This window comes from Lycium barbarum, chromosome 4 (assembly GCF_019175385.1).
Source record: "Lycium barbarum isolate Lr01 chromosome 4, ASM1917538v2, whole genome shotgun sequence".
In the NCBI taxonomy this organism is placed as follows: Eukaryota; Viridiplantae; Streptophyta; class Magnoliopsida; order Solanales; family Solanaceae; genus Lycium; species Lycium barbarum.
The window spans coordinates 122,737,845-122,761,940 of record NC_083340.1 but is presented as its reverse complement, the minus strand read 5'-3'; the positions used below and the strand labels follow the sequence as shown (position 1 = coordinate 122,761,940).

Below are 24,096 nucleotides of genomic sequence, written 5' to 3'. Positions count from 1 at the left end.
TGCGGTGAACGTGGATCGAACACGTGACCTTCAGATCTTCAGTCTGACGCTCTCCCAACTGAGCTATCCCCGCTTCTGCTACTTTATTTTAAATATAAAATAATTCTACATAATATCTGTTGTTGGCTAATAAAACGAGATTCTATTACTAGTACTTTGAACCATCCACTTAAGCAAATTCAACTCTCTTTCTCTTTTATTTTCATGAGAAATTAATCTTAACTTATTTCTATATTTCCAAATTATTCACACCCTTGCAAGAGCAGGTCGATAAGAGGTACTCTCCTCTCTACATGTCTTGTTCAGGATAAATTTTCCATTGCCTATACTTAAGTTATATGTATCAAGACAGTGGCAAAATCAAAAATTTCTTAAGGGTGTTCAAGATTTGTTATAAAATTTAATTTTGACCTATATGCTCAGTATAATTCTTTATATACGAAGTATAATTTTTTAATGAAGAGTGTTCAACCGACCACTCTTTATTATACCGTATTAAACATTCTTCACACGTTCGTGTGTAATGTCAATAGAAATATATGTCCATCGAGAAAATCTCCCTTTCATTTGTTCCCTTAACTTTGTTGGAGTGTAGTTGCATGATTTTGGTGCACGTAAACATGTGACTAGTGCAACAAGATAAGCTGGAACCCCTAATCTATATCTATATTATAATAAAAGGAGGGTAGTCTAGCTTAATATTAATCCAAGTGGCATAATATGAACAAGCCAATTGGTAACAAATTCTATTTGTATCAATTTTAAAAAGAAATTAATTGACATTATTAAATATACTCATCTAATTTGTTAGATTTGATTTGAAAAATATAATTAATTTATATTTTTGGACCTAATTTATACTAGTTAGGATTTTATCTAATTGATTTGAGGGTAGTCTAGCTTGATATTAAGCCAAGTGGCGTAATATGAACATGTCACTTGGCAACAAATTCTATTTGTAATATTATAAGAAGAAACTAATTCGCATTATTAAATGAACTCACCTAATTTGGTGTATTTGATTGGAGAAATATAATTAATTGATATTTTGGGATCTAATTTATAGTCAAGAATACTCCTTTAAATGGTAAGATATAATATTTATAATATTTTTCCTTTGTTACTTTCTTTCAATTAGGGTAAATTCAAGCCTATATGAAGAACACGTGTACCATTAAAATTAATGCAATATCAAAATTAGATAAGCATAAAGCACGTAAAGATTGAACCAAAAATAACTCCATTCCTATTTATTTTTTTTTACATTTTTTTTTAATCTTCCATCACACATCCATTATAACCATAACTAATTTGTGAAAATATATGGTGTGTTCATGATAAATTTAACGTATGCATGAAATGTTGAAGATATAAAAATATTATACGAGATATAAAAAAACTATATTTGGTATGAAATACTTTATGATATGTTTATGGTATATTTAATATACACATGAAATGTTGAAAGATATAAGAAATTTATACAGGTAATATTGACAGTATAATACATATTTTCATAAAATGAATAATTGGTATAAAATTTTATCACCTATTCATAATACTTGATACATAAGATATTGATAATATTTATTGCATAATACATACTTATAAGAAATAAGAACACCTGGTATCAATTTCCATTAACTTTGAGATATACAACAACTTTATAAATATTTAGAATTTTTTATTTTATATATATATATTAAAAAAAAAAAGAGAAAAGTTGGGATTTCTTATTGGATATTTTGGGTGAAGACTTAATTATGTCTGTAAAAAGCATAATTTACTATGCACAGTTAACGTAGTCAAATCATCAAAAATTTTGCAGTTTATCAAGTAATAGGAGATTAATTTGTGCTAGCAAAAATAGGACCAAAGCAAGAAAAGAAAGAAAAATAATTACTAGCTTAAACAATGTTTGGTCATGGAAGAGAGAGAAAAGTAAAATAACTTTTTACACCCTTTATTCTGTGAAATGGCAACGTGATCCTTTAATTATTGGGAATTTTCACCTTGATTATAGCATTAAAAGCGTGATTGCAATTATCCCCGGTAATGCCATAATGCCATATTTGTAATAAGATCTTTTACATTTGTAATAAAATCTCAAAAGATTCCTCACCTTCCCATCTCTATAAATATCTTTGCGAACTTAGGACTTTTCTCCCATCAATTCATATCAATTGCGTGTGCAGTAATGGTGTAAGTTTATGCTTTTCTAAATTTAATATTTTTTGTTTGATTTCTAAATTTAATAGACTATTAATAAATACTTGCTTTTATCACTTCTCCACATACTTTGAATTAATTATAATGTTATTTCTTTGTGAATTATTTTGTAGTTTTATTTGTTCTTGATACCCTCAATTAGAATATTATGAAGAATTACTTATATTACTATGTTTTTCGAATTGATATTTGTTGTTTAAGGTAAGTTTGTAATTTCAAGCGATTCATGCTACATAAATTTAGTGACAACATTAAACTTTAGTGATTTATCCAATTCGGTGATTAGACTTATACGTAAATGTTTTTCTAATCCATCCTACCTAGATGGATACATATAAATTGTAATCTCAAAGATTTGCATTAAGAAAATAAGGAACTTAATATCTTTTGATAACTAAAATTCAGTTTCTTTAATTTTATAGAGTTTTCATAGAATATCTTGCACTAAATCAGGTGGAAAGCTCCTAACAAACCACTTGAAAATGTTTTACCAAATATATGATATTATAAGAACAAAAAAAGAGGAAAAGGTAAAAAAAAAAAAAAAAATAACAAAAATAAAAAGGATAGACTATTTGCGTTTCAGATGATTTTTTATAAAATGTATGATGAAAAACTCTATCTATCGATAAGACTACAAATTCAAAATAGTAAAATATACAAAAAAAAAAAAAAAACATTTTGATATAAGAGAAGGGTGGGTGGGTGGGGGTGGTGTGTGATTAATAAAAAGTCACATCTAAGTACTAAGTAATATGATACCAAAAAATAAGTTTACATTATAATTAAGAGAATATTAATTATTTTAAATTAAATTGGGGGGGGGGGGGGGGGTGATTAATAAAAAGTCACATGATAGTGTAAGTACTAAGTAATGATCAATACAATAAATAAGTGATTATTGAATTTAATTTGAAATAATTAATATTCTCTTAATTATAATGTAAACTTATTTTTTGGTATCATATTACATTTTTTGTTTTTTGTATCTTATTATGATATATGAAGTCATCAAAATGCTATATGATAATTGTATCTACATAATTTGTTTCCTTTGATTTATAGAGTTTTTGTTATTGGGTACATTGCCCTAAAAAACAAAATGACAGTTAAATATTTGTTAAACTAATATGATTCAATTAATGCACCCATACAAATAAAACAAAATCATAATATAATTTATATTAATATTCTTTAATAATATCCGCGCATCGCGCGGATACTAATACTAATTTTAAAAAGGCAAACCTATACATTATTGTTACTCAAATGATCATTATGAAATGAGGTCCCCAACGTTTTGGGGCCCAAAACGGAGGGGTTGCCGGTTTTCCCCGAAACATGGTCTTTCTTCTTCTCCGTCTTAGTAACAGGTTTCAAAAACTTTTCTACGACCTCTTTTTTTTTTTTTGCTTCTCCTCTTTAAGTATATGTCTTTTTATGCTACCTCCTTTTGTAAACTCTCTACCGCAATGAGGGCACTCTTCTTTAAAATGAGAAACCATGTGCCTATTAAGTTGCATTTGCGTATCAAATAGCAGGCCACACTTATTGCATTAAAAAAATGTTTGCTCCATTGTGATACTTATTCTCTTTAAACACTACAAGAAAGTACAAAAATGGCAATAACTTTTTTGGCAACAAAAATAATATAGTTAGCAAAATTTAATATTTGGTAACAACTTAGTTTTATTGTTGGCATATATGATGAATCTTTTAAAATAAACTTTTTTTGCTACCAAACAATTTAATTTTGTTGTCATATTATTGATTATTGTTGCAAAAAGTACATTTGGCAACAACAAAAAAATTGTCGCATGTCATTGCAGTAGCAGCCATTGGGAAAAGTTTATGCAACAACAAAATAAATGTTGATGCCAAAAGTACTTTTTTGCAACAATAGTTTATTTATGGCAACAACAAAAAAATTGTTGGCAAATGTCTTCTTTCTTGTAGTGGATTATGTTAATAATGTTATATAGTCATTTAATAGACATTGAACTAATATGATAATGTTTATGATGAACCACATGCCAACTAACTAGAAAAGATAAAATGATGAAAACGTTTAGAATATTTTAAGAGTTATTTAAAATTTAAAATATTATGATATATAATATCATCATCATATCATATCATATCATATCATATATAATTAAAAGTTTTGTTATTACAAGATACTTTTGTATATATTCTTTCAAATTAAAACATGCAAAAAAAAAAAATACTGAAAAGTCATTGAAATTAAATTGTTCTTGCTTTAAGCTTTGTTTTTCCTTCCAAAAGATGAATATTAAGATATTCTAACGTTTTCTTTTTCCTTTTTCTTAATTTAATTGACTTTTTTGTGGAATCTACATTATAATAACCTTTTCATGTTGAACTTAATTATTTTATCCTAAATTATAAAAAATATTGATTATCTCGTATTTCGTAAAAATATTTAATATTAAAAAGGTGAAAAATATATTCTTTTGCAATTGTCCAGTATTATTACTGTTTGGAGATCAAATTGTATTTTCTTTAACTACAGTTTCTCCAACATTTTTAGACTATATATGAAAATAGTGTTTTATAGTTCCACTTTAATATAGTCATATATTAGGTAAATTTTATGTTTCAAGTGTGCGCACGTAAAATTAGACTAACTAACAACCGTACTTTAGAATTTATTTTTTGATTGAGAGGAAGGACTATAATCTAGATTTTGATACCTTTTAAAGTATTTAACAATGATATAAGTTATTTGTGTTTTTTGTTAATTTAAAACTTAATCCTACCTTAAGTGAAATATTTGTTGATTACTGCCAGCATGTACAACATAAGAATATAGGAGAAAATTAAAAAAAAAACTTTACGTTTAATCAGACGAATAAAAATTTAAAATAGCAATTGATAAATGGTATAAATATCATCAATAAATAATATTAAAGACCACCGCAAAAGAAGGGCGATCCGCACAAAAAAATGAACATTATCTTCAAAGAATAAAAAGATAAAATTTCACTTTTGAGAATTTGTGTTTGCTGTTTGGATTGACTTATTTTAGGTATTTTTAAGCCAAAATAAATTTTAAGTACTTTTATTAGCATTTTTCACTTTGCTAACAACTTATTTCTCTATCGTATATTCTTAATATTTTCCGTAGTTATTGATGGATGGGAAAACATTGTTTGGATAGAAAAATAATTCAAATATATTATAGTTCAAAGGTAATGTGAAAGGTATTACAATTTTCAAGTTTGTTGATGAATTACGTTTCTTTACCAGCTAGGCCCCCAAAGTCCCTAGGTTTAAAAAAAAATTAGAACTACTTTCAACCAAGTTAATATCAGTTGGCTGTAAAAATAATTAAAAAAAAAAAGAAAAATCAGCTGTAAAAGCATCAATACTAATTGCAACCAAGTTGGATCAGATGACTTAAATTTGAAAGTAATCTTCGACAGATCGACAAATGTTTGTCTTTTTGGTTAAGGAGGGTAGTCTATCTTGATAATAAGCAAAGTGACATAATATGAACAAGCCACTTGACAACAAATTCTATTTGTTTTAATTTAAAAATAAATTAATTGACATTATTAAATGTACACACCTAATTTGGTGGATTTGATTGGAGATTCATATCTTTTTAAGTTTTGAATTAATCGTGTAATCTTAGAAATTAAATAACTAATTCACTTCCTATTTTTTAGCTACAAATCTTCTACTACTTCTACCTAAAAAAAATTGTTCCTAATTTGTCTCTCAAAATCAGAAGTTATCGTAGTAGAAATGAAGCACCTAATTACTTCCTATTTTTTAGCTATAAGTATTCAACTACTTTAACCTAAATAATTTATTCCTAATTTGTCGCTCAATATTTAAAGTTGCCGTATTTGAAATGATATAAGGAATATTTATATATGACAAAGAATATTCATATGATATAAAATGAGTTGAAAAGTTAATCAATTAATAATCAATCAACATATATGGAAAAAACTGTTAATCAATTTTATATCATCCAAATTTGCAAGAAAATCGCGTTAGTATAAATTTTCCTTGATTTAGGGAATAATCTATATGCAAATCCAATTTGAACTAACAATTTATTAGAGTTTCAATCGTAATAGGAGTTTTACTTTTTGCAATATTAAATTGTATAAATTGACTATTAGAGTTGCAATAATAAGAAATTCAGTTGCTGTAAATATGGAGCAAAAGACTATAAAAGGAGTCAACTTTAAGTAAAAGACGTGTGCTCTATTTTAGTGGGATATTAGTTGAAACAAAATCTCACACTCAAAGAGAGAAATTGTAAAACTTTAACATATTTTATGTTTTGAAAGAAAGGGATGCAGGTTTCTCATCAATTCTGCATTAATTAAGATTATTTCTACCGTTATTTCCATGCTTCAACCAAAAATATTGAAAATTATAATATTGCCTCATTAATGATAAATTATTGGCACTGTAATTGGTTAGTGCGATGGGCGAAAAATCAGGACTATAGGATTGGGATTTTAACGTGATTCTCTTCCAAAATGATAGGTTTCTCCTATTAAGGAATGTAACTATTTAGCTGTTATGTTTTTTAATTAGTTAGTGCTGTAAAATTTCCTTAAATATTGCACAATTAAGTTTTCCTCTTTATTTTGAAAACAAAAGGATGAAATAAGAAGGGGTTTTCTCTCTTCTTTTCTCCTAGCGTTGTTACAGTTTTCTTTTGTGTTTGCTATCTACATTCTCAATAACCATACAGTTTTGCTCTCTTCGTTTGTATTTGCTTTCTTTATTCTCATTAATGGTGGTAGGGAATGGTTTGATACATATATAACTTGATGTAAGTTAACTAATAATGGTGGTAGGGAATGGTTTGATACATATATAACTTGATGTAAGTTAACTAATTAAACTGTATGTGCAGGTTTTTGGAAAGCAAAAAGTTCAATTGTGGATGAAGTTACTGAAATTGAGACTAAGTTTTGAACAGCGCGGTTTAAGCAAAAAGGAGAGTTATGACAGAAGAATACCAAAACAAGAAGCTTTAGCAGAATTCGGACTGAAATCGGCAATGGCGTCGCTTTCAAAAGAACTATAATATTGTTAATTTTCAATTGATTATTAGTCTTTTTCTGCCTCTCATATACCATTTGAAGAATATCGAACTATATCCACATAAAAGAAAATCAGCTTTTGAAGAAAAACAATCCGCCTCATCAGAAAAATAAGACTACATAGGTAAAAGAATACCAGAAGGAGAATATGTAGCAGAATTTGGACTGAAATCAATAATGGTCGCAGCCTCACAGGGAATGACTTGATAAAAAGTGAGTGAAAAAAAAAATTATGATCAATTAGTGATAGCAGGCCCTGAAAGAAGATTTTGCATTGGAAGAGTCAAAGAGTTCCTTGAAGTAATTTTCCATTCAGTGAGTGCCTTAGGATTTTATGACTATATTGAAGATAAATATATTTTTAATTCTTTATCATTATCGTATAAATATATCTTTAACTTTTAAGTTTGATTTCAACTTTATTTTTTTGTAGGTTTAGTGAAGTTTACCAGGAGGAAACTTGCTTATATATGTAGTGGTATTGTATATACAACGTTCTTGATTTATGGATGATGGAGCAGTTACTTGGTTGTTAAATTTTAGTTTTTACTCTATGATTGATAGATTCTTGGTGGTATTCATATGGCTCACTCAATGTAGGAATTTTGATTTCACTATTAGCAACGACTAACTCATCTTGAGTTTTCATTGCAGTTATCAATTTGACAATACTAAATTTACATGGTTTAACAAAAGTTCTTATCGGTATTGTCTCGTCATTCCCATGTTGTTGATCTTTTTCTTATAATACATGTTTCATGATCTATTTTGCTTAGGGCCATTAATTTTGTTGATAGCGGGGCAGACTGAAGGTGTGGTACATGAAATTGAAGATATAACTTAGTTATGCGTTGAGAAAGTAATATGTTGTAATAGAAACTCCTTAAATGTTTCAGTTATATGTTTTTTTTCAAGAATTTGAGATCTTTTCTTTGCACAGACGTAACCATATTCAAATTTCTAAAAAATGAGAAAAAACTACAACGTGGATGTAATCACTAGAGAAACTTCATTAAATCCTCAATGAAGGTAAATTATGATCTTTTATGATATTTTTTCTTTTGATTTTCCTTCATCGATAGAAATTTTCGCGATTGATTCCATTATGCCTTTTGGAAGGAGCAGAAGGTGGAGTTGGGACCCCTTTTGGCAAAGATTCAGAGAATATGTAAGGAGAGTTACTAATCATATGTAGTGTGTGTTATTTTCTACTGAAGTTTTTGTTGAGCGATACTTTATTTAACCATTTTAGCTAGCAAAAATAAAAGAAAGTATAAAACATGAGTAGTCTGTCAATTTATGATCTTTTCCTTTTGATGTTGATTTGTTTGAGGAAATTATCAACTTCGCTGAGGATGTTTGATGTGCATTCATAGCAATCATTAATATGAGTAGTCTGTCAATTTTATAATTTCTTTTGATGTTGATTTGTTTGAGTAAATTATCAAACTCGCTGAGGATGTTTGATGTGCATTCACAACAATCGTTAATGTGTTATTTTTCTTCCTTTGCTTACTTTTACTTTATTACCTTTTAAGTAATATCACTAAAGGATGCGCGATTACTAACCCGCGGGAAAAAATTAAACGTAAATTGCTTGAGATGGTTTTCCGTTGAAAGTGAACCAGACTAACAATTAGCATACTTCAGAAAATGATTGTTGATTGTATGATTAAATGTGTTTGGTGCAAAAGATGTTTAAAATATGATATTCTGTTGTTTGTTGTTTGTGGCACAGGAAAATTCTCAAGTACAATTGTAAGGGAAGAGGCATGTCCCGTAATTGTTTTTACATAGCTTTTAAATTGGCTTCTTCAATAGTTTAGGGAAGCTTGCTTTTTAGTAAGTAAAGAGTTTACTTGGTCATGTTGATGATTATTGTTGCTCCATGTGATGACTATTTGTTGTGTATGTCCCCACTGTTTAAGTATTTAAACAACGATTATTATGATACATGTGACAATAGATAACTATGATTTGTGAATTAGTAGTTAATGAATCTACGGCCACCTTTATGTAGGTTTGGAATATTCTTGAACAATACAAATGGTGAATACACATTTATTATTCATGAGAAAGTTTACTTATGATAGATAGTTAATTTTCTTTTGCATAGATACATTGTGAATAGTGACTGTATGATTAATATGACAATTTAGCGAGTTGATTGCAAACTGAAACAAAAACAAATGTGCACTCACACATATTATTTTTTTGAAAACAAACGTACATAATTTGTCCATTTATCCTCTTTTGCTTTAGTGTCAAATTTGGCAGTGTATCCTCTCTTCTTTTATGTAAATTCATAATATGTAGTATGCGTAGGAATTAGTCTTGGTGAAGATTTTGATTAAGTTTTTGGTAGCACATTGATAGTTTAGGAAACATGTATTGATGCAACAATCTATCAGAAATCTACTTTGGTTGAAGAAGGCCGATAATGCAAATAAGTTTACCTTGCATACATTGTATAGTCCTAAATATTCATTTTGGTGGATCAATTATTGTAGTTCTAAAGATCTTGACTAATTCTGTTGTACCAAAATATTGTTTAACAAGAAGTGCTTTTAGGTTCTTTTTTTTAATACACACGTCTTATAGTGTGTTTTTTTCCTTTGAAACGATCCGCGCGATAGCAAAACTGTTGAATGCTTAAACAAGACAATTACTGGGCAAGTTCTATACTGAGAAGTGCGGAATCACCAAAGATGATCTTGTTGGACTCCTAGAGTACTTTTTTAATATTAAATAATAAACACCCCATAAATTCCTAAGTATTGAAAAGAATAGAAGAGTACTTACTGAAATATGAACATCCAAGACAAAGGACCGTACATCAACTATTTGGTCTGATCAAACGTCTAAAGTTATAGTAGGATTCATTTGAATGCCTAAATGAATCCTACAATGACTTTAGACGATGATTAACGTGGTGAAACTCGATTTTTTGTGTTATATGTTAGATATGTGTACCAATATAGTGTTGAGGATAGTTTGGGATTGAGTTGAAATAGCATTAATGTAGCAAGAGGATGTCAAAATGGATGTTAAATGTCATGATCAAAATCCACCTGATTTGCACCAAACACACTACATGATCGGAGTAAATTAAAACGTATGATCGTCCTAAAACATATGATCATCCCAACCATAGGCATAAAAACTAATTAATCGTGAAAGCCATTTGAAAATTATTCTCATTTCAAATTAATCATGAAGCGTTTCCAAAAAACGAAATCATATATGAAGCATTTAATAAGAATAATGAAATCAAAATCAAATAGATGTCATTTCGTGTGTGTCGTGTATTATCCCATTATTACAACCTAACACAACTATTTATGGAGCATCTACACCAAAGAATAACACAACATTTGGGACAACTCCCGACTAAAGAAAATAATAAACAACATACTAGCAACCACAGAATAGAAGTGGTGTCATATACCTCATGTAGAGAGTCATCCTAGTGCTGTCCGCTCATCACGTGTCACATCTCATCCTGAAATATGAAAAATAAAAGAGGGCTAAAGAGAGATTGAGTACATTGTCACATTACTCAATAAGTATCAGTGACTCTCTCTAATCCAAAGATGGGACAAGATTTCACTAGTAAATCAATTGTGGTGGACGATAGTGATATCTAATGGTGGTGGTGAATGATAACAGTGGTTGATGACATATATTGGTGGCTGATGATAGTGATTATCGGTAGTGATTGGGGGTTGTTATGGTAATTGGTGGTGATGATTGTAAATGGTGGCTAATGGTGATAACGACTGAATGTGGTGACTGACAGTGACAGTGGGTATGGGTGGTATTAATTGATAATGATGAGCGACAATGACGATTAGTGATGAAGGTGCATCTTTGTAGAGAATTTTGAATAGAAATCTTAATAATACTAAGACTTAAGTTATATATCTTAATTGCTTAGATAAATTCAGATCTATTAAGCGATTAAAATTATAAAATTAAACGCACTAATAATTAAGATTGAGACCTTAAAAGTAAATCGATTTTGATGATTGAGATTTAAATAATTAAAAGTAAAACATTCATTGTGGGTAGGCCTAGGCACAAAGCTGAGTCAGCTCATCTTGGTTTAAGTAAAAAAAAAAAAAAATCGGCTCGACTCGATTTGATTCGGTTAATGTCCGATCAAAGCTCGATTCGGTAAAACCAGGCTCGGTTGAGCCTGTTCGAGCTCGGTTATACTTTGGCAAAGCTCGATTGAGCTTGACTCGAGCTCGATATGGTAAAAAACTCGGTTGAGCTCGGCTCAATGCCCAGGCCTAATTGTGGGTAAATAAATGAAGCTTAGGTAATTTTTTTTTTTTTTTGGGGACAATTTTAGGGAGTAAGTTGTGTATTTTCCCCATTTCTCTAATTGTGTTTGGTGACAAGTTGACATGTCAGTCCATTGTTCCCTCTAACTCCTTCCGGAAGGAATAAGAAAAAAAGCAAGCTACTGCAGAAAAGTATTCACTGGTTTGCGACTTTCCTTTTTTCAATCGGCGGTCTCCCAAACAAACCCTACTCCATTGATTCTTGAGGTCAAAAATATGTATTACTTTTCTTCTATAAGAGATCTACATCATTGTTTCATTTTGTTACACTATTGTTTTTTTATTGATTTGAACAGATTTGATAAAGGATGCTGGGTGTTTTAAGGCGCAAGGTCGTTTCTACCGCCTCTTCTGCTTCGGTACCATTCCTTATTTCCTTTTTCCTCTTTTGGGGGGTTCAAAAGAACCATTTACCAGCAGGCGAAATGACAATAGTATAAATAAAATAAAGAGACAGGAAAATGAAACTAGAAGCCTAATATGAGATCAAAAGTGTCTCAAAATTACACAATATCTCTTTGTGGAACACAAGGGTCAAAGCTCGTTTGATTCTGATTTTCAGTAATTATGAACCGGGAAAGTGTGGGCTGTTGTGGCAGCCAAGCATTCATAGCGGCATTGCTTTTTGATGAGTTTGGACATGAATACAAGTTAGAAACATGTTGAATTTTTGTGAGTAGTTTGGACTGAAAAAAGGTATTTGGAGTTTGTCGAATTCTGCAAAATTCTAACAATTTCTATGCCCAAATATAATTCTGGAACAACAACAACAACAACAACAAGCCCAGTATAATCCCACTATGTGGGGTCTGGGGAGGGTAGATTGTACGCAGACCTAACTCCCACCTTGAAAGGTAGGGCGGCTGTTTCCGAAAGACCCTCGGCTCAAGAGAGGCGAGAAAAAAAAAAAAAAGGTTAGATATGATCAAGCGTATCAAAAACAATATGAAAGCAAGGAATAACAAAGCAAGAAAGTCATGGTAAAAGGAGAATTAACTGCTATAAATAACTATGAAAATGAAAACAATGAAAGTAAATAAGCCATTATAAACTAACAGATACTCGCAGAAACTCGCAGAAATCAAGAGACAAGAAACTATAGAACAACATAACTACTCTTAACGCGACTACCTACTATCCTTCTACCCTAATATGAGTCCTCCATACCCTCCTATCTAAGGTCATGTCCTCCGTAAGCAGGAAATGAGCCATGTCCTGTCTAATCACTTCCCCCAATACTTCTTCGGCCTACCTCTACCTCTTCTGAAACCGTCGCTGGCCAACCTCTCGCACCTCCGCACTGGGGCATTTTCATCTCTCCGCATCACATGCCCAAACCATCTCAGCCTCGCTTCCCGCATCTTGTCTTCCACTGAGGCTATTCCAACCTTGTCTCGGATGACTTCATTCCTAATCCTATCACTCCTAGTGTGCTCACACATCCATCGCAGCATTCTCATTTCCGCCACTTTCATCTTCTGAACATGAGATTTCTTGACTGCCCAAATATAATTCTGGAAAAAAGTGAAAATTATCCATGGCCAAACGGGCCTCAGTTGCGTACGATGTTCGGTACTTTATGATTGGTTGATGAAATTTATACGGCAATTTTTTTTTTTGGGCAGTATTTAGGGAAATCTATGCATGCGGTTCGACCTGCAGTGTCTACATCTAGAATTTCCTCTGCCGCAACAGAAGAGGTAAGGTCTATATTTATAGCGGGATATAAATGCTTCATTTTCTTACTAAGATGCAGATTAATTTTCATTTTGTTCTATTTGAGATTTTAAGCAGAACATACTTTTCACATGTCAACAGATATTACTTCTTCCTCGACAATGCGGTCATGCTCGGCATTTCAGTCACCTTGTTTTACCTGGTAATCATGATGGCTCAATCACAAATTCAATCTATTCATCTCATGTTGCTATTGTTATTAACTCCTAGTTTCCGTTACAGGATGCTCAATGAACTTGTGGCCAGAAAGGTTAGTGACCATGTTCATTACTAGGAGACCTGTTTTTCGTAAAGTTGTATAGCATGAAAAGATTCACCATATGCTTCCTCCAATTAGCCTAACCATTTTCCTCCTCGTAGGACAGCTTTGCTTTAGTTCTATGTTTGGAGGTGAAACCAACAATTTTTTATCTTTGCATATCTTAGTATTGCTGTTAGCTATACAGCTTGATCATTGTTTTTTGTCATTACGCGTTACTGGAAGAAGAAACCTTGTTTTTGGCAGCTGCCTATGTGTCTTCCTGCACTAAAATGAGAAATTAAGAGCTGAGGCAGCATGACAAGGATAGCATGTTCATGTGCCCTAAAGAGACAAAAAATCTACATGTTTCTATACATGATATAAGTAAAACACTCCCTCCTTCCTGTTTTATACAATACAATGACCGAGGGCTTCCAAACACATCGTAAGCTAAACCAAAACCGGAATTTTTTTTTGTTGAAGAACCAATATTGAGTATTGGTAATAATACCAGCAAACAAACATAATTTTATTGAGTATTGGTAATAATACCAGCAAACAAACATAATTTGATTGCCTATAGACTAATAAATTCACTTGCATTATTATTCACATTGTGGTTAGAAGAACATATTATAATTGTTGAAGACTTGCAGATTGATAAGGAGATCATATTATGATCTTGATTTGATCTTAACAGAAGTGAATCTTACACTTGCAAAAGGTGTGAATGATTTTATTGTGTAGGCATTTTTGGGACATCCATATGGTTGGAACTTTGTCATATAAACTGAGAGTAAGGGAGTTTTATGATCGTAGGTCTGATAACTTTGTATGCTCAAAGAAGTCTCTGTACCCAAAAACCAAAAAGTGGATCTTAAAACAATAAGAAAAGGTGATCTTAAAAAACAAATGTAATGTGCTTTTTGTATGTGTTTCTGTACATATATTATGTATTACTTCAGCAGTTGACCTGTGTCAATAATATAGCACTGACCACAATGGTATTTCACTTTTATATACCGTTTTTTTAGAAAGGTAACAGTAATATTTCGCTTTTATACCCTTAAAGTCATTCTCAAATTGTAGTGTAAAGAAAAGTAAACAAAATAAAACGCTGGACTGAAATCATATTTAACTATTATTATCCCATTTTCATCATCAACTGTATAACAAAAGATGAGATAATGTGTCTCGAAGTATGTGCTCATTGGGTGTTGCCACCTATTAATCCTTTCTTTCTTATGCTGCACCTTGTTATGATGGTTTTCTTTCTTTGATGGATGTTTATGAGTAAAGAGTAAGAATTGATGATTTTGCTACATTCTGCTGCTTCTACTTTTCTTTTCCCCTCGTTTTTGTTGGTGCACATGACGTATTTCATTGTCTGCAGGGGAGCTATGGGTAATCTTCACTCAAGTCTAACACTACAGATTTGCAGCAGGCCTTTTTGTTCAAATAGTGGTATATCTTCTATAATAGTGATTAACCTTGTCTTGTCTTGTCTTGAATCTTGATAATAATGCTGCATCTGCTAATTTCCAACATGTAAATTAAAATTTCTTCTCTAGTTTTTGACGCCTGAAATGATTATTACCTGTTGATATCCTTAGAGAAGATACCTTTTACTTTTCCTTCTGTTTTAGTACGGAGATTTTATGTAGATATTAATTGAACTTTGCAGGTTCTTTTGTTATTTCCATTATGATCTCTAATGTTTAACATGTTAATTACGGTAATATGCAAATTCTTGTCTGAGAATGAACGATTAATTTGCATTTATCTATCTAAAGATACAGAGGTAGCTACTTGGTATTCATTGGAAATTCACAATTGATTTATACTCCATTTGTTGTGAAATTGTAGAGTGGTTGGATGTTTACTTTTATTCATCTTCTTGCTTCCATTTCTAGTCTTCTTTGCAGTGCTATTCCTTTTTCTTCTTCTATTGGGCTTGGTTGGGATTAAGTATGAACATTAGGGCCTTTACCCTTCTATTTTCATTAGTAGTATATGAATTCAGCTGTATGGATGTCTTGAAATACGTTAATCTAAAGTGGAGGAATTAGCTATACTTGTACTGCAATAGTGGAGTCTAATGATAACTACCAGTGTTATGTCTAGCAAGTTCATTATAGAGACTTTTGACACACGTATTCAACGTGTGCACAATTAATTGTTCCCAATTGCAGTGACAAAGTTACTATTCATCACTTTGTTTTCATTGTTATATACGTGAATTTCTCAGAATTGGATTATCATAAGATGTGTTAACCCTTTAAATGGGGTAGAATGATGACTATCAGTGAGATGACTGGCAATTTTATTAGTAGTTCAGAAAATGCTTGAATTCCCGGACCCTACTGCGCTCAATTGTGTCTGCAATGTGATATGATCACTAACATTTTGTGCTTTTTTCATCTGTATTTCTCCAAAGGTGATCTGGTCGATGCTGTTGTTCCTCATATGGGCGAATCCATAAGTGACGGCACACTGGCTAAATTGCTGAAGAGTGTGTTTTTTGTTATTGTGTCCACGACGATTTTTTTTTTTTCCTTTAACACTTGGTTCCTTTAATCTCTCATTCTTTTTATGCAGATCCTGGTGACAGAGTAGAAGTTGATGAGCCAATTGCTCAGATTGAAACAGATAAGGTATTCGAACATGTTTAACCAATTTTCTCCAACTTTTATGGGTTTTTGTGGAGGTTAATGGCTTACATGTAATCCAGGTAACAATTGATGTAACCAGTCCTGAAGCTGGTGTAATCCAAAAGGTAAAATATCGTTTAACTCTGGAACCCTTCATTTTCTTCCCCAGGTTTATTATGCATTTCTTATTTTGATATCAATGGATTTTGCATCTGCTTTTGAATATTTATAGTTTGTAGCTAAGGAAGGAGACACTGTGGAACCAGGCTACAAGGTTGCTATCATTTCAAAATCCGGTGAGGGTGCGGAAAGTGTAGATCATGTTGCTCCATCTGAGAAGCCATCTGAAAAAGAAGCTCCAAAGCCAGCTGCTCCCGTTCAAGAGAAAAAAGAGGAAGAGATGAAACCCAAAGTTGAGACAGCTCCTGTGAAGGAGAAGCCTAAGGAACCTTCACCGCCTCCTAAACGATCTGCTACAGAACCCCAACTTCCCCCTAAAGAGCGGGAAAGACGAGTAACTCTCTTAAACTTTTGAAAGCTTATTGTCACTACTCACAACACTGTTCATTTGAGCATCTGTATCAATTACCGAGTAGCAACATTTAAATCTCCCTTGATGATAGGTTCCCATGACTAGGCTCAGGAAAAGAGTTGCCACTCGTTTGAAAGATTCTCAGAACACATTCGCATTGTTGACTACATTCAATGAAGTTGATATGTAAGTATGGATTGTTATTTTGATGAACAACTTTGTGAGCTTCTTTGTCATATGTTTTAGCTTAACCCTAGTGTTATCAGAAAGATATCCGAAAAAGGACAACTTGATATATGTCGCATGGATTCATATAAGGGTACATATTCAGTATACGTGCAGAAGTATCCGGTACCGGCATGTTAATTTTTGCTGACTTTGTATTTTTGAAGATTCCACTTGAAATACCCATACTATCACACCCGTTCGACATGGTATGCCAAAGCAAATGGAAGGGTCCACGTACAGATCCTTTAGATGACTAAAACTAGTTTACTTGAGTGATTTAGAAGTCCAAATCTTAGTACCTCTTTCTTTTTGGTGATTTTTTATGGCTAGTGACATTTGAGGTTATAACTTAAGTATCTTTCTCAAGCTGATATCCTGTAAGCAGACTGTTCCTGTTCTTCTGATACATTAGAGGTGTAGGAGCCATTGGTCCTAGCCCATGAACTGTTTGCTATGCACCCATTATATTAGTTGTATTCACTTTCTTCAATCTTCCTTATTGCAGGACAAATTTGATGAAGCTCCGATCTGAGTACAAAGACACATTTGTTGAAAAGCATGGTGTGAAGTTAGGACTCATGTCTGGATTTATCAAAGTATGAAAAGTATCAATGTTAATAGTTTTTTTAAATATATATATGTTGACAAACACGAATGAAAAAGGTCTTATGCAAAATTTCAGGCAGCAGTTAGTGCACTCCAGAATCAACCTATAGTTAATGCAGTTATTGATGGCGATGACATCATATATCGGGACTATATAGACATCAGTATAGCTGTTGGTACCCCAAAGGCATGCCCACCCTTTCTTTGACTCAATATTTCGAATTAAATTGACAATTTATAGACAACCTGTAATCTGATGTGTCGAACTTGTCCGTTTACCTGCTTTTGAGACCCCGCACTAAGTTTATTGCCAATGTTTTCCAACTTTTCTTTGCCAATTCAGGGTCTGGTTGTCCCTGTTCTCCGTGATGCTGACAAGATGAATTTTGCTGAGATAGAAAAGACAATAAACGAGCTTGCTAAGAAGGCAACTAATGGAACCATCTCTATTGATGAAATGGCTGGAGGATCGTTCACAATATCCAATGGTGGTGTGTATGGAAGTCTTCTAAGTACCCCCATCATAAATCCTCCTCAGGTACTTGTCCTTATTTTTAACCCTATCTGACTCCCTTTTTATGCTTCATTTGAGCCGAGGGTCTCTCGGAAACAGCCATCCTACCTTGGTAGGAGTAAGGTCTGCGTATATTCTATCCTCCCCAGACCCCACGATGTAGGATTTCACTGGGTTGTTGTTGTTGTTGTTGTACTTGTCCTTATTGAGACAACAAAGTTTGAAATTTCTCATAAAGCTATCTCACCATTGATGTTTGTTGCTTGATTTTGTAGTCTGCTATCTTGGGAATGCATTCAATAGTGAATCGCCCAATGGTTGTTGGAGGCGACATTATCTCAAGACCAATGATGTACATTGCGCTGACATATGACCATAGGTTGATTGATGGAAGAGAGGCGGTATACTTTTTGAGAAGGATTAAAGATGTGGTAGAAGATCCACGTCGCCTGCTTCTTGATGTTTGAAGATATACAACCATATCTGGATTTTGATTTGACTGTTTGTGGTATACCTGAGTGTTCACGCAAGCTTAAAACCAGAATAAACATAGTCAAAAGTTATTGAGGCCTTTGACATTGCTTTTGTCCCTGATTACTTAAATCAGTTGCAAACCATCTATGCTTGAGACATGCAAATAGAGCTATGTTACAATTCAATCTTTCCCTTTCCTTGATTCATCCTTTTCCACAACTTATTACTTTTTCAGATGACACCCACGGAGGATAATTTATTGCTTGAATATATTTCACCAGTTTTTTATGCCTTTCAGTTTCATGTTATGTAGTTACTCTTGTATCTGTCTTGTCTTCTTGATTTGAGGCGATTCCTTTCCTAGAACTGTACTGGTAGCCCTGATTGGGATTCATCTCTGTTTCAGATTCATCTACACAGCAATAACAGGTTCTATTACGAGGCAGCTCATGATGTTCATATAGATCTATTATGTGTTTTTGCATTTAGCATTGGATAGACTTCATACATTACTGTTCTAGCTTTATATATATATATTTTTTTTTTTTATTTTTTTTCATTTTCTCTGGAACAATCACAGACTTTTTAAATTATGGACCTATTACTAGAAGTTTAATGTGTAATCTCAACATTCAATGTGTATTCTTGAAAAATCTTCATAGGTCCCAAGCTCTTCTTAGAAAGCCCTCTTCCTTTTAGTACTTTCTTAAAAAAAATTATTTATGTAATTTTTCACTTTATTAAATTCACTTTGATATGAAAAGACATCATCTCGTGTGCCTACTACTTCAGCATCAAGGCATCTTAATAGTAGACAATTGTGAGTATCTTGTCATTCCTCGTTACTACATGGTAGAAGGAATGGGTAGAAGATTTTACAAGTTGTGGAGACAGAATCTTATGCAGGTTGGATCCATGTGCCTTCAATGCTTAAAGGAATGGTATAAAAGCTATGTGATCTTTCTATTGTAGACGGCAAGGATCAAGTGAGCACAAATTCTAAGGTATCTCTATTCTAAAGCGAATTAAGATATATATATATATATATAGCAGCATCCACAAAGATGGAATTCAGTAATAGATTTTTGAAAAGGAATAGTAGTAGCAGACTATATAAAAACATATAGTGATACAGACGAAGAAACAATCTATTTTCATCTTTTAAACATTCCTTTCTGTTCTTTATATATGTATATGTGTACAATCAGACAGACGTAAATAGTTATGATGAGACAAAAAGTTGAAAGATTCGTTGAAAAAAGCAACGGCTAGCAGACATTATTGTTTTCAAATAAATTTTTAACAATCCTACTCGGTACTTCCTTACTCCTATATTTCTTCTTATCATGCAGTTATAATTAATTTTCTGTCTATTTCCCAAATTATTATTATATAATGGCAGTCTTCTTATAAAATACTAAATTTCGGTCTGTAAATTACTGACAGAGAGAATTTATAGTAGCTACAAAATGTTTAGCGTCTTTTCCATTATGGTATATGTATGTATGTATGTATATACATATATATATATATATATATATATATATATATATATGTATGTATGTATGTATGTATATACATATATATATATATATATATATGTATGTATGTATGTATGAATATGTATATGATATACATATAAAAACAAATAGTCTAAATACTGTTTGTAGGTGTCCTAAATGTTCTTTAATATCTCTACTAAACACTAGTATATCATCTACATAATGACAGCTGTATGATTACAAGAGATGGAGTAATTTGGGTGAAATACCATCTCTTGTAATCATACGGTACTGTTCATCTCTTTCTCTTAACCTTCGTTCTTAATAACAGTCTGCTATTTTCACCTATAGCAGCACATGATCCACAAAGATAGAATTCAGTAATAGATCTTTGAAAAGGAATAGTAGTAGCAGACTATATAAAAACATATAGTGATACAGACGCAGATAATATTTCTTTCTATTATACTGAGGATAATTTCTGTTATAATGTGTTCTGTATTTTTTATGCTTTTTCTTTTTGTAATTGTCTTTATCATAGCTTTGTGTAGTGTAAACTACGCTCTGCTGGTTTAATCGTTTGACCACGTCGGTCATAGTAGAGCAGTGATCACAAAAAATTATCTTATCTGTGTCTTTTTGTACATTGTACTGAGGGATTTTGTCTGGGTTTTGTCTGAGAGCTGGAGAAATATATTATAACTTAATAAAAACTAGTGTTTTTATTTAATACTTTAATACTTTAGTATTAAATATTAAAGTATTAATATTTAATACTTTAATAGACATAGAGACAGAGTTATATAATTTTAAAACAGGAATAAAAATAAAAATACTAAATTTCGGTCTGTAAAATACTGATAGAGAGAATTTATAGTAGCTACAAAATGTTTAGCGTCTTTTCCATTATGCGAAATCCATAAGAAAAGTTCAAAGGACAAAGCAGGAAATTTATATTGTTTTCAAATAAATTTTTAACAATCCTACTCGGTATTTTCTCACTCCTATATTTCTTCTTATCATGTAGTTATAATTATAACTTAAGTTATAATGATTTTAAGAATGAAGGTTAAGAGAAAGACTGTTATTAAGAACGAAGGTTAAGAGAAAGAGATGAACAGTATAACAAGATTCATGATTGCACAAAGTTCATGATTCCTATTTTTATATGTATATGTATATACATATGTACATATATTTATATATGTATATATATATATATATACCTTTGTTCTTAATAACAGTCTTCTTTAACCACACCACGGGAACCACGACCAACATCGTCCTTTATTATTTAGACATTAAAATGACTTCTTTAAAACCTAGGAATTTACAGGTTAATCCATCGAGGTTATTAAGAAGTTAAGAACTACTCTAATGCCAGTCTTGAACATCCCTCATCTTCACTTTTTGGTGCAATCATGAATCTTGTTATACTGTTCATCTCTTTCTCTTAACCTTCGTTCTTTATTATTTAGTGAAACCTCTCTATATATTGTTAGGAGAACTAGCAATATTTCTTTCTATTATATTGAGATAATGTTTCTGAATTTATTATCTCTTATTTCTAAATGTTCTTTAATATCTCTACTAAACACTAGTATATCATCTACATATACTAACAAAGGACAAAGCCGGAAATTTATATTGTTTTCAAATAAATTTTCAACAATCCTACTCGGTACTTCCTCACTCCTATATTTCTTCTTATCATGTAGTTATAATTATAACTTAAGTTATAATGATTTTAAGAATGAAGGTTAAGAGAAAGACTGTTATTAAGAACGAAGGTTAAGAGAAAGAGATGAACAGTATAACAAGATTCATGATTTTCTAAGATAATATTTCTTTCTATTATATTGAGGATAATTTCTATTATAATGTGTTATGTATTTTTTATGCTTTTTCTTTTTGTAATTGTCTTTATCATAGCTTTGTGTAGTGTAAACTACGCTTTTAAACATTAGTTTAAAAGAATAGAAGAAATCATTAAATCCTTTGAACTTTTCTTATTGAAAAATTTAGGATATAAAATCTAAAAATTTATATTATATATATATATATATGTTTAAGTATACTATATATACTTATAACTTATATATTATAAGTTAAGTTATTTATAGCTTAATTTTTTTCTATATTTCTTTATTTCTAAATATAAAGGGAAACCTCTCTATATATTGTTAGGAGAACTAACAATAGAAGAAACCAATCCGTTGATAGTTGTCACTTTGCCAAAAAGTGAAGATGAGGGATGTTCAAAATGACTGTTATTAAGAACTAAGGTTAAGAGAAAGAGATGAACAGTATAACAAGATTCATGATTGCACAAAGTTCAGATTCGTTCTTAATAACAGTCTTCTTATAAAATTTAACTATGGCTTCGCAGTCTGTTCTAACTAGTATTTCTGGTTTATTTAGGATATATAATCTAAAACTATTTAGATTATAACGAAGAAATAATATATATATATATATATATATATATATATATATATATATATATATATATATGTGTGTGTGTGTGTGTGTTTATCATAGCTTTGTGTAGTGTAAACTACGCTTTTACAAAAGTTCATAAATCTTAAGAGAAAATATAATAGTTTGGACCCAGTACTCCTCTAGCATAGTCTAGTGCTTCAGTGAAATCATTGTCTTTATCATAGTTTTGTGTAGTGTAAACTACGCTTTTACAAAAGTTCATAAATCTTAAGAGAAAGAGTTTTAGATTATATATATATATATATGTATAAAGACTGGTTAAAGAAGACTGTTATTAAGAACGAAGGTTAAGAGAAAGAGATGAACAATATAACAAGATTCATGATTGCACAAATAGGCATGTAAGAAAATTAATTATAACTACATGATAAGAAGAAATATAGGAGGGAGGAAGTACCGAGTAGGATTGTTAAAAAATAATAATAATAATTTGGGAGATAGACAGAAAATTAATTATAATTACATGATAAGAAGAAATATAGTCATGTAGTTATAATTAATTTTCTGTCTATCTCCCAATTTTTTTTTTTTTATGAACAGTACTTTTTTTTTTTTTTTTTTTTAAATCTGAACTTTGTGCAATCATGAATCTTGTTATACTGTTTATCTTTTTCTCTTAACCTTCGTTCTTAATAACAGTCTTTTTTAACCACACCCCGGTAACCACGGCCAACATCGTCTTTTATTATTTAGACATTAAAATGGCCTCTTTAAAACCTAAAAATTTACAGGTTAATCCATCGAGATTATTAAGAAGTTAAGAGAATAACCATATATTAAGAATAACAAATTCATAATGAAACATAATATATATATATATTCCTTGGAGCTACGACTACGACATCTTGTTATGACATCAAATTTTAATGGAAAAGTATCATAAGTAGCAGGATTAGTGTCTTTTTCTACAAAAACTAGCTATATTGTTTTTTCAAAGATGTAGCAGTATTTTCTTTTAAAACGTAGCATATACACTTTATGCTCACTCTTCAAAGAAAAAGTAGCACATACATTGTATGCGCCAATACAGTATCAATGTATATACGCGGATACATTGTATATATAGATATGTATACGTTGATAGCATATATACAGTATACGCGTGCATACAAGAATTGTATGAATTTGTTCGAGAAATTCCTACCTCTCGATCTATCTTTGAAATGTTTGGATTTTTCAAAATTCCATGGACATGCAGAAGAGAAATGCTATCCCCACTCAGACCAACACAAAACTTTTACTTGTTCAAATAACAATTAAGGTGAAGCAGGGTCAGGAACGACGAATTTCTTTATGATAAACAGATCCATTTTGCAAGCTTGTTATTAAGGGATCTATAACCGTTTCCGGTTTAGGTGGGCAACCTGGCAAATATACATCTACAGGAATTAGCTTATCAACTCCCCGAACAGTACTATGAGAATAGGTACTGAAA

The 24,096-nt window shown here is 31.2% G+C and overlaps 1 protein-coding gene and 1 non-coding gene across 4 annotated transcripts; one reads left to right on the top strand and one right to left on the bottom strand.

Moving 5' to 3' along the window:
- TRNAF-GAA (transfer RNA phenylalanine (anticodon GAA)) lies at positions 1–73 on the bottom strand. The gene has a single exon. It is a non-coding gene; the product is annotated as a tRNA-Phe (tRNA).
- Positions 74–11,701: 11,628 nt separating this feature from the next.
- LOC132636335 (dihydrolipoyllysine-residue succinyltransferase component of 2-oxoglutarate dehydrogenase complex 1, mitochondrial-like) lies at positions 11,702–18,954 on the top strand. Of its 3 annotated transcripts, none has more exons than XM_060353155.1 (15): positions 11,702–11,881; positions 11,971–12,006; positions 13,300–13,374; positions 13,493–13,553; positions 13,634–13,661; positions 15,046–15,116; positions 16,090–16,164; positions 16,251–16,306; positions 16,384–16,428; positions 16,536–16,817; positions 16,927–17,021; positions 17,569–17,659; positions 17,746–17,856; positions 18,013–18,207; positions 18,459–18,954. In XM_060353155.1, exons 2-15 carry the CDS (start codon positions 11,983–11,985, stop codon positions 18,648–18,650), a joined length of 1,401 nt encoding a protein of 466 aa, XP_060209138.1. In that variant the 5' UTR covers positions 11,702–11,881; positions 11,971–11,982; the 3' UTR covers positions 18,651–18,954. The 3 variants fall into 3 exon arrangements, with proteins under 3 accessions (XP_060209138.1, XP_060209137.1, XP_060209139.1); XM_060353154.1 differs by having other exon boundaries at positions 11,971–12,033; XM_060353156.1 differs by lacking the exon at positions 16,090–16,164 and having other exon boundaries at positions 11,971–12,033.
- Positions 18,955–24,096: the final 5,142 nt, after the last annotated feature.

Bases quoted from the DNA above. Each gene is read 5' to 3' on its own strand.
- LOC132636335 (XM_060353154.1), top strand. From the start codon at position 11,983: ATGCTGGGTGTTTTAAGGCGCAAGGTCGTTTCTACCGCCTCTTCTGCT. The intron at 13,662-15,045 runs GTTAGTGACCAT...CATTGTCTGCAG, and splicing joins ATGAACTTGTGGCCAGAAAG to GGGAGCTATGGGTAATCTTC. The intron at 17,857-18,012 runs GCATGCCCACCC...TTGCCAATTCAG, and splicing joins TAGCTGTTGGTACCCCAAAG to GGTCTGGTTGTCCCTGTTCT.